The sequence below is a fragment of the Squalius cephalus genome, assembly GCF_949319135.1.
Source record: "Squalius cephalus genome assembly, chromosome: 16".
Lineage (NCBI taxonomy): Eukaryota > Metazoa > Chordata > Actinopteri > Cypriniformes > Leuciscidae > Squalius > Squalius cephalus.
The window spans coordinates 31,896,836-31,914,327 of record NC_137137.1 but is presented as its reverse complement, the minus strand read 5'-3'; the positions used below and the strand labels follow the sequence as shown (position 1 = coordinate 31,914,327).

Sequence of the window (17,492 nt, the reverse complement as noted above, 5' to 3'; positions counted from 1 at the left end):
CTGACTGAGGAAACCTTCGGCACGGATGTGCTGGCACACAGCTGGTCCCGGGGCCTACACAATTATGTGTTTCCCCCAGTGAGCCTACTTGCACAGACACTGTGCAAAGTCAGGGAGGACGAAGGGCAGGCCCTACTGGCCCAAATGGACCTCTAAGGAAGGACCTGCTTTCTCAGAGACGGGGAAACCAATGGCACCTGCGTCCAGACCTCTGGAACCTCTTCGTGTGGTCTCTGGACCGGACGCGGAGGACTTCGGTGATCTATCCCAGGTGGTGGTAGACACCATCACTTCTGCGAGAGCAACCTCTATGAGGCACGCCTACGCCTTGAAGTGGAACGTGTTCGTCGAGTGGTGCTCTTCTCAATGAGAAGACCCCCGGAGATGCCCGATCGGAGCTGTGCTTTACTTCCAGCAGGAAGGGCTGGATCAAGTACAATGGAGCGAAGGCTGTCTTTCTCCACCCTGAAAGTTTATGTTGCCGCTATATACATCACGATAGTCAATGGTAGTAGATGGTAAATCTGTGGGAAGGCATGACCTGATCATCAGGTACCTAAGGGGCGCGAGAAGGTTAAATCCTCTCCTGGGTGCTAACAGCCTTACAGAGAGTGCCCTTAGAACCACTGCAGTCAGCAGAGCTGGCTTCTTTAAGAGGGTTGGGGACCTGCTGGCATTTTTGGTCAATGAATTGTGCCTGGGATTCAGATCAGTCCATTCTCGCATTATTCTGAGACCCTGGCCCGGATACGTGCCCAAGGTTCCCACCAATCCTTTCAGGGACCAGGTGGTGAACCTGCAAGTGCTTCCCCTGGAGGAGGCAGACCCAGCCCTTGCTTTGCTCTGTCCCATCCACACCGCGCCTGTACATGGACCTAACGCAGAGCTTCAGGTCCTCAGACCAGCTCTTTGTCTTTTATAGAGGCCAGCAGAAGGGAAAGGCTGTTTCTAAGCAGAGGTTGGCCCACTGGATAGTGGATGTCATCGTCTTGACGTACCAGACCCAAGATGAGCCGACCCCCTGTGCTAGCCTAAGTGACCATATGTTGTGATTCCTACAGCAATCCCATGTGTATTTTTCCACGGTACAGCTTCCCTGTCGGCGAGTCTGTCTTTCCCTTGGCAGAGCCCACCCTGCCGTCTCTGCCGGTAATGACACTAACTAGGCCGGAGCTACCCCAGAGACCTACCATATGTTGCCCTACCCTATCGGCCAATCCATATGTGTAATCTCCACATGATTCCTCCCTACTGGCAGGATGTGGCTTCCGTATCGTTCCTTTCCGCTTGGAAAAGGCATGCTTTCCCAGTGTTATTATCCAATAGTCTCACGGTATGAGTCAGAAGGAACAGCAGTGATTGACCTTCTCTGTGTAAAGCCCTGTCCTATCTTCTGCCCCAGTAGGTGCAGGGGGATCCAGGTGGCTGACACAAAGCACTGGAAAGGGCAGCAATAGCTTTGGTAGGGATCCCAATTCGTCAGTTCAGTTCTGACGTAACGTGACTGATTGAAAGGGAACATCTCGGTTACGTATTTAACCCTCATTCCCTGAAGGAGGTAACGGGGACGTTATGTCCCGTCGACACAATTGCGGTGGGCTGAACAGCAGGACACACTGTCTTAGCTCCTTAGTGGAAAACTTGAATGTGCGCTGCAAGTGTGCTTCCATTCACACCCTCTTTTTGGGGCGGGGTGCATGATGCAAATATTGCACGCCAATGTCCATTGGCTCGTTTAGTTTACACTCAAAGGTGATTGGTCTGACGATTGTCCTCCTTCGTAACCAAGCACAAACTACAGAGATTTAAAACTAAGCATTTAAGTATAAGACATATTATTAGGAGATATAGTGTTACAATTTATTTTATTTTATTTTATGTAAGTAGTTTGTTAGGAATAATTGACGACAGGCCATGAAAGGATTAGAAAAAGTAATGCACACCCGGGGTGGTAATGCAGTCACGACACGAAGCTGGTGTGCATCGTATTCCAAACATCATTTTAGAACTGTAATGCGGTAAAGAACTGGCCTGGAACTACTTTAGTTTTGTGTTTTACTTTAGTTGTGTCTACTTAAGAGAGTTAAAAAATCCAACAAAGAAAAATATACAGTAAAATATTATATATTGTATGGAAATATTTCAGATTTTCAGAATATCTAGAGCACTAATCAAATAAGAAGTTTTGTGACATTGATCATGTATCTCTTGTACAGACAAATGTTTTTGCTTCTACTGAAGCTAAAGATGCTCTTTGGATCATGCCGAAGGACTTGAAACTTGATGATTTCATGCAGCTTGATTGCTGCTGTCTATTAAGCAAAAGTAGGACAAAACAAATACTTAGACATTGAAAAGATGGAGTGCTCATGTGATACTCTCAGACTTTTGGACCCCACTGTATGTCAGAATGTTAGCAAACATAAATTATCTACAGAATGCTTATAGTTGGACTTTACTGATGAACACAGCTGAATCCTATCAACCCCCCCCCCACCCCACCCCCTCTTTGAGATTGTTGCTGTGTTTTGCCAGGTGCTGTTTCCTAACACTACACGGAGCTGCATGCGTGCTGTGCTGGAGTATCTCTATACGGGCCGCTTCTGCTCTCGCCCAGATCTGGATGCCATGGAACTCATTGTACTTGCGAACCGTCTCTGTCTGCCTCACCTGGTTGCGCTGACAGGTACATAAATAAAGCTACATACAAACTGTTTTTGGTGATACTGCACCATTTGTTAAAAGTATTTTTTAAATCTTTGTTAACAGTAGTTTTAAGGTGTCCTTGTTACAGATTAATTATATATTTAAGTGCTGAGTATTAGTAATGGTAACACTTTATTTCGATGGTCCACTTAGAAATTCTACTAACTATAAGTAATGTTGCAACTATATATCAACTAACTCTCATTAGACTATTAGTAGACTGTCTGCTTAATATCTGCTAACACTTTATTTTGATGCTCCGCAACAGACATTCTACTGACTATAAATAACTTTGCAACTACATGTCAACTTACTCTAGTAACCCTAACCTAACAGGCTACTAAAAGTCTGCTACAGTCTACCAATGGGCTACTTTATTGGAATTTAGTTCAAATATAGTTGCAAAGTTACTTATAAGCTGCGTTTCCACTGCATGAACTTTCCCCAGGAACTAGGAACTTTGGGATGGTACTCGGTGTGTTTCGACCGCAGGATCTAAATGAAGTTCCAGGTAAAAATGTCCCCCTCAGAAAGTCCCTGCTTGCGAGGTAGTACTTTTTCAAAGTTCAGGAACTTTCACGGGTGGGACTTGGTCGCTGAACTTGCAGCCAGCAGCCATATCACCCTGTAGCCCAAAACTGATTGCCCACTGAAGCTAAGCAGGGTTGAGCCTGATCAGTACCTGGATGGGAGACCTCCTGGGAAAACTAGGTTGCTGCTGGAAGAGGTGTTAGTGTGGCCAGCAGGGGATGCTCACCCTGTGGTTTGTGTGGGTCCTAACGCCCCAGTAAAGTGATGGGGACACTATACTGTCAAAGAGCACCATCCTTCGGATGAGACGCTAAACCGCGGTCCTGAATCTCTGTGGTCATTAAAAATCCCATTTGCCTCTGTCCATCATGGCCTCCTAATCATCCCCATAAATATACTGATTGGCTCTATTACTCTGTCTCCTCTCCACCAATAAGCTGGTGTGTGGTGGGCGTTCTGGCGCAATATGGCTGCTGTCCAGTGTTGTGCCTGAACGCGTTCATTGAACGATAGTTCATGAACTCGTTCATATTTTGGGTGAACGTGAACTGAACGTACTGTATTACTGCCTGGTGAACGTTACTGTGAACTCGTTCATTCTGGTGTCTGTGAACGGCACGCTCTCTCAGTTTAACTTCGTTCAATAGAGTGCCAGATTTCTATAGAGACTTCCAGACGAAAACCCGGCTAAAACACACCGTAAACCGGCCTTAATATGTAGCGGAAAAAAACACCCAATCTGGCAACACCAGCCACCAGTGTCCACTGACTCTCTTGTTCGATCTCATTCATCAAAATGAACAAATCTTTTTTTGAGTCATTTCGTTCTTTTAAGGGGCTTTAAATGTTATACTATTAACTGGCAAATTCCCAGAACACATCCACCTAAGCAATCTTGATCATATTCTGAATTAAGAAATCATTATAATGCAGTCAAAAATCGTTTACAGGGAACATAAATAATTACTTTACCTTCCGAGTCTTTCGTTCATTTGTCACGTGACAGACGCAATGAATGAGGATCGTTCATGAATGACTCATCACGTTACAAATCAAAACAAAAAGCAGCAAGGAGGTGTCGTATGATTATTTAAACGAGTTTTATGACAAGGTTGGTGAGGATGGGAAAAATCTGACGCATATCTTCAGTGTTAAAACTGATGAAATAATTGTCTGTGGTTCTATATGGGCTTTGGCAATCATTTTGAAAAATAATATCTCGCAGCAACATGGAAAAAAAGAACTATGAACTAGTTCATTTTTGAAACTGTGAACTTAGTTCAAAATTTTGAAGTATGAACTATGAACTGAACTAGTTCATTTTAAAATTTGTGAACTGAACTTTGAACTAGTACATGTAGAAAGTGAACTTTCCCAACACTGCTGCTGTCGCATCATCCAGATAGATGCTGCACATTGGTGGTAGTTGAGGAGATTCCCCCTTATTATGTAAAAGCACTTTGAGTACCTAGAAAAGCGCTATATAAATGTAACACATTATTATTATTATTATTATTATGAACAGAGCTAACTGGTTGAGTTCATGGTGCATTTTGATTGGTTGACCCCACGCAGCATTTCATTTCAACCACAATTTAAAAAAATCTGTTGCTGTGCGTGCAGTCCTACGTCACCCGACTAATTTTCCTAATCTTAATGGTACTTTAAACCGCGGTGTAAACGCAGAAAGCATCAGGTCTTGGGGAAAAAGTTCCTGGGTCAAATTGTTCTAGGTAATTTCGGTGGCTATAGTTAGCATAATAAGTAAGTGGACCATCGAAATAAAGTGTAACCATATTCATTAACAACATGTACAGCACTTACTAATGGGTTAAGGTTAGGATTAGGTATTGGTTTAGGATTAGTTGCATGTAATTATTATTCCTAATTTACCTGGTATATTACTATAGTAAGTACATGTAATGTGTAACAAGGATGCTGTTACCAATATTATACAACTTTTGATTTTAATAATGTGATAGTAAATGCTGAAATTAACATTAACTGTGAATGCTTTAAAGATGGCATATTATGGCTCCTTTCACAAGAAGTAATATAAATCTATGGTGTCCCCAGAATGTGTCTGTGTAATTTCAGCTCAAAATATCCCTGAGATGATTTATTATAGCTTGACCCTTTTTCGGTGTGAGCAAAAACGCACCATTTTTGTGTGTCCCTTTAAATGCAAATGAGCTGCTACTCCCCGCCCCCGTTCAGAACACGGCCAATCCTTTACACAAACTGGTTTGTCAGTTTTTTTTAATGTTTTCTGGGTTGGTAGATGCACCGAGGACCCGAGTATAGCACTTACACATGGAAAAAGTCAGATTTTCATGATACATGAAACTGTATGTCCCCTTTAATGCTCTAGGGTTATTTTTTCATTTTTAGTTAATGTTAACTAATGTAATTAATTAATGTTAGCAAATGGAACATTAACTATTGTTAACAAATGGTAGGGTGCCATTTATTAACTGAGCAAATAAAAAAATACAAACCAAAAAATAATTTTGACATATTCTGTTGTTTTTATGAGTGTTGTGTGTCTGTCATAGAGCTGTACACTGTGACAGTACTGACAGAGGCTGCTATGATGGGAGCTGATATAGATGGAGATGTCCTGCTCTACCTGGACATGGCCCAAGTAAGTGTACATCTGACTGAGAGAATGAAAATGGATCACTGTCAAGTGAAATTCTATCCTATTTGCTGATTGTAAAGTCTGGGGCCGGTTTCACAAAGCTATTTTAGACCGGTCTATAGTGTTAGACAAGTCTAAAATTTGCTCATCGACTAGTCTAATGCAAGTTAGACTGTTTCACAAAAATAAAGACTGACTTAATTTAGACCAAAAAAATTAGAAACCTTACCTCCAGGCTAACTTAGGTCTAAGACTCTGTTACCTTGGCAACCAGCAGTAACAATCAGTTACAAACAGCCAAAAGAAAAGGGGAAATGGCTCATAATTTAAACATTTCTTCTTGTTACTACATTCTCTGCTAAATTTCCAATGTAAAATGTCCTTGTAACTGTTATACTCCAACAAACACATATTTTCCACTGGGGGTAAACTGCACTGAGCGGTTGAATGCGCTTACTCGATCCGCCATGTTTTTTGTTTTGAAAAGTGTCTTATTTTACCCAGAATGCATTGCAGTGTAGTCCTACTTAAGATAGTCAGAGTCTGAAGTGCTTTGTGCAACGCTCTGATTTAGATGTCTATCTGAAGTCTGACTATCTACTATATCTAAGCCATAGTCAAAGTCTATCTTTGTGAAACCGGCCCCTGATAGAAGCTTTTTGTATTGTGTTTTTGAAATATATTTAAGAATTAATCTGGATATTTTAACTTGGCATTAAACCTATATTCTAAGAAACTGAACACTGCTACACCATTACACTAACACTGAGAGCACACAACTCTACACGGATTGCTATGATTCTGTGCAACTTGCATGTTAGGCTAAATAGTTAACTAGCTTGCTTGGCATAAGCTAAATGGAAACACACACACACATTCACACACAAAAAAACTGTAATTTGACCATCTGCTGCTGGTCGTCACGTTTTGTTTTTTTGATCTGTTTCTTCTGTTCTGCTCATTCTTGAGTTTCTTTGTTAATCTTCAAGTCTGTTAGTTCAGTTCTTCTTCGTTCTGTCCTTGTTTGTTTCTATGGTTACATATTGATTAGGTTCTTCAGTTCAGTTCTAGTTGGTTTCTCCCTTTGTCTGCTGTGCATACAAGCCCTCGGTTTGAGTTCATCTTTGTTCTGGTATTAGTCGTGTTTAGTTGTTGTGTAGTGCTTTTTTCTACGTATTCCTGTATTTTGGTTGGCGTATTAAAATAAACTTTCTTTGGATCTTGACTCCTGCTTCCTGCTTGTGTCTGAACTACACACCGTGGTAGAATACCAGAACCTTAACCGAGACTCAGTCATGAAAATGGTTGAGGAACATCTCCTCTCCCTCCGACAGAATGGATGCCCCCTGGAGCGGTTTGTGGAGGAAATTTTAGACTATTCCCATCTGGTGAGCTGGAACAATTCTACGCTCAAGGCCTACGTTTGGATGGGAGTGGATAATGAGTTATATCAGTTCCTGTCTCCTGGTCATTATAATTTACCCTTAGTCGATTTCATTAATTACGTCCTCTGGCTATATTGTTCTAATTTTGTGGTTGAAGTCAAAGAGGACAATACAAACCCTCGTCCAGTCCCATTCATAAAACATTTGGGTGCGCCAGCTCACCCTGAGCCTCCTACCAAACCCTTCACATCCTTTCACATCGGGACCATCTTATCTGCTCCAGAGTCTGCACCAGGCCTTGAGTCCACTCCAGAGTCCACTCCAAAGTCCGTTCCAGTGAGTGATATCTCTAGGTTCCTGAGAGTGGAATTCCAGAGTCCGTTCCAGTGAGTAATGTTCCGGAGTCTGCTCCAGAGAGTGAAATCCCCGAATCTGATTCAGAGAGTGAAATCCCAAAATCTGCTCCAGAGAGTGAAATCCCCGAATCCGCTCCCGAGAGTGAAACCCCCGAATCTGCTCCAGAGATTGAAACCTCCCAATCCGCTCAAGTGAGAGAAATTCATGAGTCTGCTCCAGTGAGAGAAATTCGTGAGTCTGCTCCAGTGAGAGAAATTCCCCAGTCTGCTTCAGTGAGTAATGTTCTGGAGTCTGCTCCAGAGTGAAATCCCCGAATCTGCTCCAGAGAGTGACATCCCTGAATCCGCTACAGAGAGTGGAACCCCCGAATCCGCTCCAGAGAGTGAAATCCCCAAATCCGCTCTAGAGAGTGAAACCCCCGAATCCGCTCCAGTGAGAGAAATTCCAGAGTCCGCTCCAGTGAGAGAAATTCCAGAGTCCGCTCCAGTGAGAGAAATTCCCGAGTCTGCTCCAGTGAGAGAAATTCCAGAGTCCGCTCCAGTAAGAAAATTTCCAGAGTCCACTCCAGTGAGAGAAATTCCACAGTCCGCTCCAGTGACTGAAATTCCAGAGCCTGCCCTTCCTGTCTGCCCTGGTGGGATCGAAGAGATGGTCCTTAACATTTATATTGCTGGTGTTATGTTTGTTTCGGCCTCACACATCCACTCACAGGCCGTCCCAGAGCTGCCTGCACCTCCCTGGCTTCCTGTATTGCCGGCACCACCTGGGAGGGGTACCACCTATCCCCTTCTCCAGCCCTTCGTCAGTCTCCCGGGCACCCTCCTAACTCTTTTTACGGCGCGAGGACGTGCCTTACAGGAGGGGGATGTACTGTCACCTTTTAAGTTTTGTTTTTTGATCTGTTTCTTCTGCTCTGTTCATGTTTGAGATTCTTTAATCGTTAATCTTCTAGTCTGTTAATTAGTTCAGTTCTCCTCCGTTTTCTCACTGTTTGTTTCTATGGTTACATATTGATTAAGTTCCTCAGTTCAGGTGTGTCTTGTTAGTTTCTCCCTTTGTCTGCTGTGTATATAAGCCCTCAGTTTGAGTAAGTCTTTGTTCCGGTATTAGTCGTGTTAAGTTGTTGTGTAGTGATTTCTCATATGTATCCCTGTATTTTGGTTGGCGTATTAAAATAGGTTTTCTTTGGATCTTGACTCCTGCTTCTTGCAAGTGTCTGAACTACAAAACGTGACACTGGGCAGCATTTTCAGGCCAGTAGCCACAGGCAGGAAGTGGGAGCAGAGCTTATAGTCTTAATAGACTTGTGCCACCTGTACGCATAATGTATTTTTATGTATTTTTATGTATTTGACATGTAGTTGCAAAGTCACTTACATTCAACAGAATGTTTAAAAGGGACCATCATTACAGAATAAATGTCTAACGTGTGAAAATAATATCTATTATGTAAAGTGTAGCAAAATAGCTCTAAAGAAATATTAATAATCAATCATAACTTGTTATAATTGATTATGAATATTTGGATCAGTTCATAATATTTACAATCAATCCACCTGGTCGTCCCGTGAACACTCAGTGTTAATTGTTTATTCATTCTAAGTGTCCGGGGGACATTAGTAAAGGATTTTGACATTAGTCTCAATCGATTTCTTCGGCGTTGAATGAAGAAAAGTTGGTGAACTTGAGTTTTTTGTTTGACTCTGTTCTGGTTGAAGGTTTTCTCTCTCTCCATGAGCACATGTCTGAGCACATGCAGAATGTGGCCTGCCAGCCCTGGGCCGGAGAGGCCACGCAGGCAACCAAGGAGTGAGGAAGTCGGAAGAGTTGATGGTTGCCCATTCAGTGATGGTAAAGTTGCAGTTTTCTTCTGAGTTGGATTGAAGAAAATACAATCTGACTCTGTTGGGGGAGTGAAGGCATAGCAGTCCCCCACAGACATCAACCCGAAGAAGCCGCAGTAGAGGCCAGAAGAAGAGAGAGTGGGTCACTGTGAATTTGTCTCTAATAAAGCCTGAGAAAAGCCCCACCTCTCTGGGTTTGCTTGACCAATGAGAAGGGTGGAATTTCCAAGCGGGAAAATTCCTCTGTTGTTGATGGATCTTTGTTTTAAGCGTGCTCATTTGCATGTGCAGCTGGATTGGTTGCTGATGAAGAAACTATGAAAGATTATTGTAATACTAATATGTTGCACAGTTATCGACATACAGTATCATGTACAATCATTTCGATCTGCAAAGTAACAATTTATAGAGACCGAACATGGTATAGGTGAGGTTACATTGACCGTTGGTTCTATCATAAAATACACAGTATCAAAAAAATTATAGAATTAAAAGACACTACACAAGACAGTAAACCATTCACACAATGTTCTGGGATGCATGCTCATTTATAGATCAGTTTGTCTATAAATTAATGCAGGAAAGTTTGTTTTAAGGTCTGTTTCTGTCTTCCCTATGGTCATTTTTAACAGCAATAAAACCATCTTATCTGATGGTAGTCATGGTTCTTGCCCTTGCTGGGGGGAAGGGACCATAGATCCCAGAGTGAGTTTTAAAGATAATTTGTTAAATATAACAAATTGTGTCTGATTTGTCTCAGTCGTTACAAAAGTGTTTCCCATTTTACTATGTGATATAATTTCCTTAATCCTTACTTTCCTTCCTGTTGTTACAAATAGCTGTTCAAGACTTAAATATACTGTATTTAATCATATGCAATTCAAAACAAACATTTAATACAAAGCCTTAAACAAGTGAAACATGCATTTCTCTATGTGAAAACCAAGAGATTTTAATAATTATTGCTAAAATAATTTTTAATTTAAAACAAAACAAAACTTATAAACAGCTTATAATTGAAAAAAAGAAAGAAAAAAAAATCCCACAAACTCTATACAACAAATAATCAACTTAAAACTTAGCACAAAAAGGGTTGACTTTTAAGAACATTTTATCATGGCATTCCTGCAGAAATACCTCCATGTTATCCCTGAAAACGAAATGAATAGGAGTCACATGAATAATATCTCTACTGTGATAAATGCAAAAGTAATTTATATTCATAAATAATAAATACAAAACCTACAGTGATTTCACCACAAAGGATATTTACACCTCCCAATCTGAAAAGTAATCAAACTGACCACAGAAAAAATATTGTATACAATTAAGTATGACAATAAATTCAAGCTTCGATAATAAAAAGCAAAAGATGTGCACAGTATTATTTTATAATTTTTTGCAGCTAAACACTTAATATATAAATTAGTTCACACCATGACAGAAATATTATAGACAACTACCGTTATACCCCATCATGCTTGTCATGCTTGATGCGGGTCTGCAGCTGGATAGAGTATATCTCGGCTTACTGGCTTTTATTGCATGGCTTTTTACCAAATCAATATATAAACATGCAATGTTGCTTAAAATTAGAATCAAGTATTCCAGAGAGATTGTATAAAAATGTGATATTTGATCATTTTTAATTGATTTTTAATTGATTTCATTTATAAAGAATCTATGTTTTAGGAGTGGTTTTCAAATTTCAAAATCTATGATTTTCTCTCTAGTGTTTTCATCTATGTGATTGTTCCCATTAGTTCCACTGTTCTCATCAGATGACTGATTGGTGTCTCCACCACATCTGCACCAACTACAACAGAGTCTGTCGCAAATTCCCTCGTGACATGAAGGCCAAATCTACAGGTAATTCAACTGCCTTCAAATCGTTATAACTGCCACATCTTTAAATATTACATTTATTCAAAATGAATATTGAGACATGACATTAAATAAGTAATGGAATAATGGATTTTTGTAAATAATGATTTACAAATGATTGTAAATAATAATAATACCTTATTTCAAGGTATAATGGAATATATTCTTAATATTGTAAAAAATTAATGAATACATGAATTTATACTGTATACACTAAGGGGTCAGTTTTAAAAAAAATTGGACAAAAATTGTTCTTTTATTAAAATAGGATGCATTAAATTGATCAAAATTGACAGTAAAGATTTTTACATTGTTAAATTGTTAGATTTCTGCCTGTATTGTAAATGCTGTTCTTTTGAACTTTCCATTCATCAGAGAATCCTGAAAAAATGTTTCACGGTTTCCAAAAAATATTAAAAAGCACAACTATCTGTCAGTCACGTCGACGTGGTGTTGATGACTTAGCCTATTTTCTTTTTTTCAGATCTGTTTTTCTCATGACAGTGTGAACAGCACAAACCACATGGAATCTATTCAATTTCATTTTGTGCCACTTCCAAATGTGGTACTAAATCAGATAGAGGTCAGACGTTTTGCAATGCGACCGCAGTCTGAACAGTCATAACAGAATTTATGCGACTTTTACATCACTCTAGAGCAACATTCGTCACAATTCTGCACTCATGGGAGTCACTTCAAAGTTTCAGTTCATCTTTATTCATTTCCTGAGGGCAATTTGATTGCAGCATACAAGCATAAGACAATCACCATACAAACAATACAAACGCATAAAATCTTCAGACAAAAGATTACCTAACATTTAAAAACTTAACAGCTGAGGGGATAAATTAATGTCTAAACTTTGTTTTACCAACAGGAGTTCTAAAACGAATACCAGAGGGGAGGAAGTGAAACTCATGGTGCAGGTTTAATTCCATAAACATGAAAATAAAAATAGGGAAGTTGAATAATTGGGAAGAAGCAGATGAGAATGGCACAGTTTTATCAAAGGCAGGTGTAGGGAAAAGCACAGAGTGTATTGTTGTACAGAGTGAGTCCCACCAACAATATACTCTGTGCTTTTCCTAACATCTGCCTTTTATACAATAACATCATCTGGTTATTCCCAATTATTTTACTTCCCTATTTTTTATTTTTCATGTTTATGGAATTAAACCAGGACAGCAATAAAAAAAGGATAAAAACAACTCAATATAGGATCTGTAAAACATACACTTCAATGTTTTATTCACATTAAAATACCTTAGTTTCCTCAAGCTTTAGTATTTGGAGAAAAAGAATGTTGCTAAAATGTTAATGTTGCCCAAATACTGCTCAACACTCTCAACACCCATACCATTGATAGTTGTTTGTTTATACTGAATACATTAGATACATCCTCGAGCCAAAGTCAATAATCATCTCTTGAGATTTAAGAACATTTATTTGTCCTTTATTTAACCAACTTTTCAACTTCAACTTTTATTTATTTATATAGCACATTTAATAGCAACGTTGTTGCCCAAAGTTAACTAAAAACAGTAAGACAGTATAAAGGCATATATGAAGGTAAGACCACACACTCTTAGACATACCCCCTCACATAACAGTATAGTGAGGTCAGTGTAGAAAGAATTAAAATAGTGAAAACGAAAAGAGAGTAAATGATATCTACAATGTACAATGCACTTAACTAAAAGCTAGGTTAAAAAAAAGTTTTTAATTGAGACTTAAAAAATTCTATTGTCTGAGCTAGCCGGATATGAGAGGGAAGACTGTTCCACAGCTTGGGAGCCACAACTGAGAAAGCTCGGTCACCCTTTGACTTCTTTTTGGAATAAGGGACTGTCAGCAGAAGTTGGTTCGTTGATCTTAATGTCCTGCCTGATTTGTACGATCCTAAAAGGTCAACAATGTAGTCTGTAACCAGGTAAAACTTTCTGCAATTAAAAATCTCTTTTACAGAAGTGATCTGGCCAAGATGAGCAGCACAACATTATAAAACAAAACAAAAACAAAAAAAAAGAAGAAGAAGAAACAGAAAATCAACATAACATTCAAACCTATCATCAAAACTATTTTTTTTTTTTTTTTTTAATTCCTTTAACAGCTCACTAAGCAAAGATCTAAAAATGTTCATTGACACTAGGGTCTGCAATTTCAGGTCATTTTGTAAAAAGTTCCAATCACTGGGTTAGTCATACCGAAAAGCTTGTTTTCCAAATTCAGTTCGGGCGAGTGGAACTGAGAGGGTATACATTTAGTGTTAAAAAAGCATCCTGAAACCAGGTAACAAAATCATCAACCACAGGACCATGCATTGAGTCCCACCTCATTCAATAAATTAATAATTACGGAGTCATCTGCAAATTTTATAATATGTCTATTTCCAAAATTACTCTTACAATCATTCGTATACAAAATAAATAATAAAGGAGAGAGGACACATCCTTGAGGTGACCCGGTAGATGACACCAACCATTCAGAAAGACTATCATTTAACACTCTGTGTTCTCAGCACAAGGAAATCTAAAATCCATCCCACAATACTAAAATCCAAACTAAATTCATAAAAATGTTCTGTTGTGAACAGGTAGTCAATGAAGGACAGTGCCTTTTTGAGAGCCTCCACTCATTCATATTTGTTCTTCGGAGCCAAGCGAAGTGTATATCTATACCTCATTCCATTCACCTCGTTTGAGCAGGATTACTGGTGTAACGGCACCAGTCTCTCTCCACGCCTCACGCAGATAGGTGCAGAGAGAGCTTCCCCTGGGCGTTTCAGGGATCTAAAAGAGCAAGCTTCCTCAAAAGAGCAAGCATAGACGGAGAGCATATTTTTAAAGATGTCTTTCCACCATTGTGTTTCTTGGTGCGGTCGATATCTCTCGTCCTCGGATGGCAACAATCTTTTTCTCACATGTTTGGGTCGCACCCACGCTGAGACAGCACTCGTGGATGGTTCATGTCTTCACCATGAGAACATGACCATGGCAATGCTGCGATCACGACACTCTTTTCTAGTAAAAGGATTCACCCCAGCTGCTCCTCGTCCCGGTCCTTCTGCAATGCACAAGGCTGTGCCGGGTAGCGCTCAGGGCAATCTGAGGGCAACAATTGGAGCAGGCTGCCACCTGGCAGAATTGTCCTATACTCCCATCCAGGGCCTGTAAATTTACATTGTCTCTAACGGAGAAGGCTTACAGTACCACTGGACAGGCTGTTTCAGCCTTGCATTCCATGGCCATCAGGCCAAGGCACTTAAAGATCTCTACGAGGGTAGTCCTGAGCTGAGATTGATGCAGGAACTGCGTTTGGCAACCGTTCTTTGCTCTGCAAGTTACAAAGGTCATAGCACGGGCTCTCGGCCAGACTATGTCCACTATGGTGGTCCAGGAGTGCCATCTCTGGCTGGACCTTGCTGAGATGCGGGATGCTGAAAAAAATTCGCTATCTCAACGCCCCCATCTCACAGGATGGCCCCTTCGGCGACACTGTCAAGGACTTTGCCTAGCAGTTCTCGGCAGTAAAGAAGCAGACGGAGACCATTAAACACATCTTGCCTCGGCCCGATTCCTCTGCCACCTTCAGGACGCTGCGGCCCTGTACCCCATCTGCTCTTTGCTGAGGGCATCCACCTGCAGCTGCCACCCCAGCTCCACTGCAGAACGAGCCTACAGCCCTGCCATAGCGTCGAGCTGCCTGCAGGAAGGCGACGCAGCCCATTTATCAGGTGAGCACCAAGAACCCGAAGAAGGATTTGAAGCATCCCTGAGACAGGCGACCCAGAGATGAGGGGAGCTGCTCTTTCCCAGGAGGTAGTGAATGCACCGCTCCTTCCCTCGGTGGCCAGGGCCAAGGTGTGCTATGCCCTTCAGGAGTGTCCTGCAAACCCTGGATGTATCTTACTTTTCAGCAGCCTGCGGCAGTCAACTTCGGCGGAGTTCAATTGCCAGGTACAGTACTCGTGATGCATGCCCCTTAGGGTCAGCCCGCGTACTGGAGCTAAGTGTTCCTTATGTAGTAATTCCCTGATGGTAATTCCATATGAGGTATCCTCCATGATATGGTTTCCCTGACGGTAAACCTGTGTCTTCCCTTCTAGTAGAAGTTCCTCCCTCTTCAGGTAGGACCTACCGCAGAGACTTCTTTCCATCTTTGGAACTTCCCAGTGGGTAAGTCCATGTGATGTTTTCTCCACATGTTAACATCTCTTCAGGCAGGATGGTGTCTTCGTAGTGTTCTTTTCGTAATGAAAAAGGAAAACTGCCCTAGAGTCTGCACAGCTGTGAATTTTCAAAAAAGAAATGAAAAGAAAAAATAGAAAAGGTCAAAAGACCGGCTGCGACCTATTCCCAGCTGAAGCTACCCATTCCCTCTCTGTTCCTGTGTGGTACGAAGGACTACACGCCTTACGTGGGGCGTTGGGTAGGTTACGATGTTGCGAGTGCGCTTCTTATGGCACACGGTGGCTTGCCGACATCTACACCGCCAAACATTGTAACAGGATTAAGCTGCTGTGCCGTTTTCCCCGGGGGACTCCTAGTGTCAGTCATTGGCACCACGTTGCAGTGACTCACAGATAGGGAATGGAGGTTACTGTTGTAAACTCCATTCCCTGATGGAGGAAACAAGACATGGTGTTCCTCCTGCCACAATGCTGAACTGCTCACTGAAATGGCCAGGACACTGTTTCGGCTCCTCAGCACAAACCTGAATGAGTAGATGTACATCGGGCTCCTTTTATTCCCGTATGGCCGGAGGAGTGGCGCAAATTCCCTGCGCCAATTTTCATTAGACTATTCCCAAATTATCAGAGGTGATTGGGGCTCGCAAGTATGACCCCTAGTGTCATTCATCGACACTGCGTCTCTTTCTCTCCACGGTTACAACAGAAACCGAAACGTTTTTAACATGATAGTAATCAGAAATATTTATTGAGCAGCAAATCAGCATATTAGAATGATTTCTAGGATCATGTGACACTGAAGAATTGAGTAATGATGCTGAAATTTCAGCTTTGCCAGCACAGGAATAAATTACATTTTAAAGTATATTAAAATAGAAAACAGTTACTTTAAATTGTAATAATATTTCACTATATTACTGTTTTTTACTGTCAAATAAATGCAGTCTTGGTAAGCATAAGAGCTTATTTTTAGATTTTTTCAATGTTTTTGAACGAAGTGTTCAAAAACATTGAAAAAATCTGACCAAAAATATTCAATGGTAGTTTATAGTTTACAATCATCTTGTTTTAGAGATGTCTGGTTACCTTTTTCTAAAAAGCAAAGCATTTTTTCTTTTTTTTTTTGCAGTGTCAGGCATCCCTTATCTCAGTATTATAATTTGTTCTGCATTAAGCAAGTGTGGCGGTCTCATTCTGTTTTGCAGAAAACCAGGAGCACTTTGAGAAACATCGCTGGCCTCCAGTGTGGTATCTAAAGGAAGAAGATCACTATCAGCGGGCTCGTAAGGAGCGTGAGAAAGAAGATTACTTGTACCAGAAGCGTCAGTGTAAACGCAGGTGGCTCTTTTGGCATCTTCCGTCTTCAACTTCTTCTAGTTCTCCGTCTTCTGCTGGTTCCTCTGCAGTCATCTGATTGGCTCTCAGGGTGCACAATCCACCTAACAGCCCTAAATGTGGGATATAAACACATAACAAGGAATGATAGCCTTTTTCAACTCTACAAGATTACCTGTTTTCTGTTGAGCAAAATGCCCAAGCCCTGCTTTTAGCTGCTGAAGAACAAGCAAAAATGATATAGGATGGAGAACGTACGGAAGTCAAAGCAACACACGGCTTTGACTAAAAGTATCTCTACTTTACTTGTTGGATTTTCATCAAATTATCTTTGATGTCCTCTTGTGGCATCATATCCTGCGGTGGTAGAATGCTGCTCAATTACCTGTGTAAAGACAATCTACACTCTTCATCTGTATAGAAAAATACATGGCAGGACTGTACATATTCATAACTTGAACTGTTAATAAGTGCTTTTCTGCTCCAAATGAGAAGAACACACAGGAACATTTTAGAGCAACCAGCAAACATGAAAAACATGAATTTCTCAGTGTTTTGGCAATCTACTTTCAAACCACTTCAGCAGACCGACGTTCTCAAGATTAAAATGGTGTCCACTG

General features: G+C 40.8%; 1 protein-coding gene across 3 annotated transcripts in view; it reads left to right on the top strand.

The window, feature by feature from the left end:
* rhobtb2a (Rho related BTB domain containing 2a) overlaps window positions 1-17,196 on the top strand; it is a 45,928-nt gene extending 28,732 nt beyond the window's left edge. For 2 of the 3 annotated variants that reach the window (XM_079896195.1, XM_079896196.1), the window contains exons 7-10: window positions 2,536-2,686; window positions 5,793-5,881; window positions 11,228-11,333; window positions 16,743-17,196. In XM_079896195.1, the coding sequence (XP_079752321.1) occupies window positions 2,536-2,686; window positions 5,793-5,881; window positions 11,228-11,333; window positions 16,743-16,951 (555 nt within the window). In that variant the 3' untranslated portion in view covers window positions 16,952-17,196. Of the gene's footprint in view, window positions 1-2,535; window positions 2,687-5,773; window positions 5,882-11,227; window positions 11,334-16,742 lie in introns of those variants that run through there. The other variant, XM_079896197.1, reaches the window with a different exon arrangement.
* The last annotated feature ends 296 nt before the right edge of the window (window positions 17,197-17,492 follow it).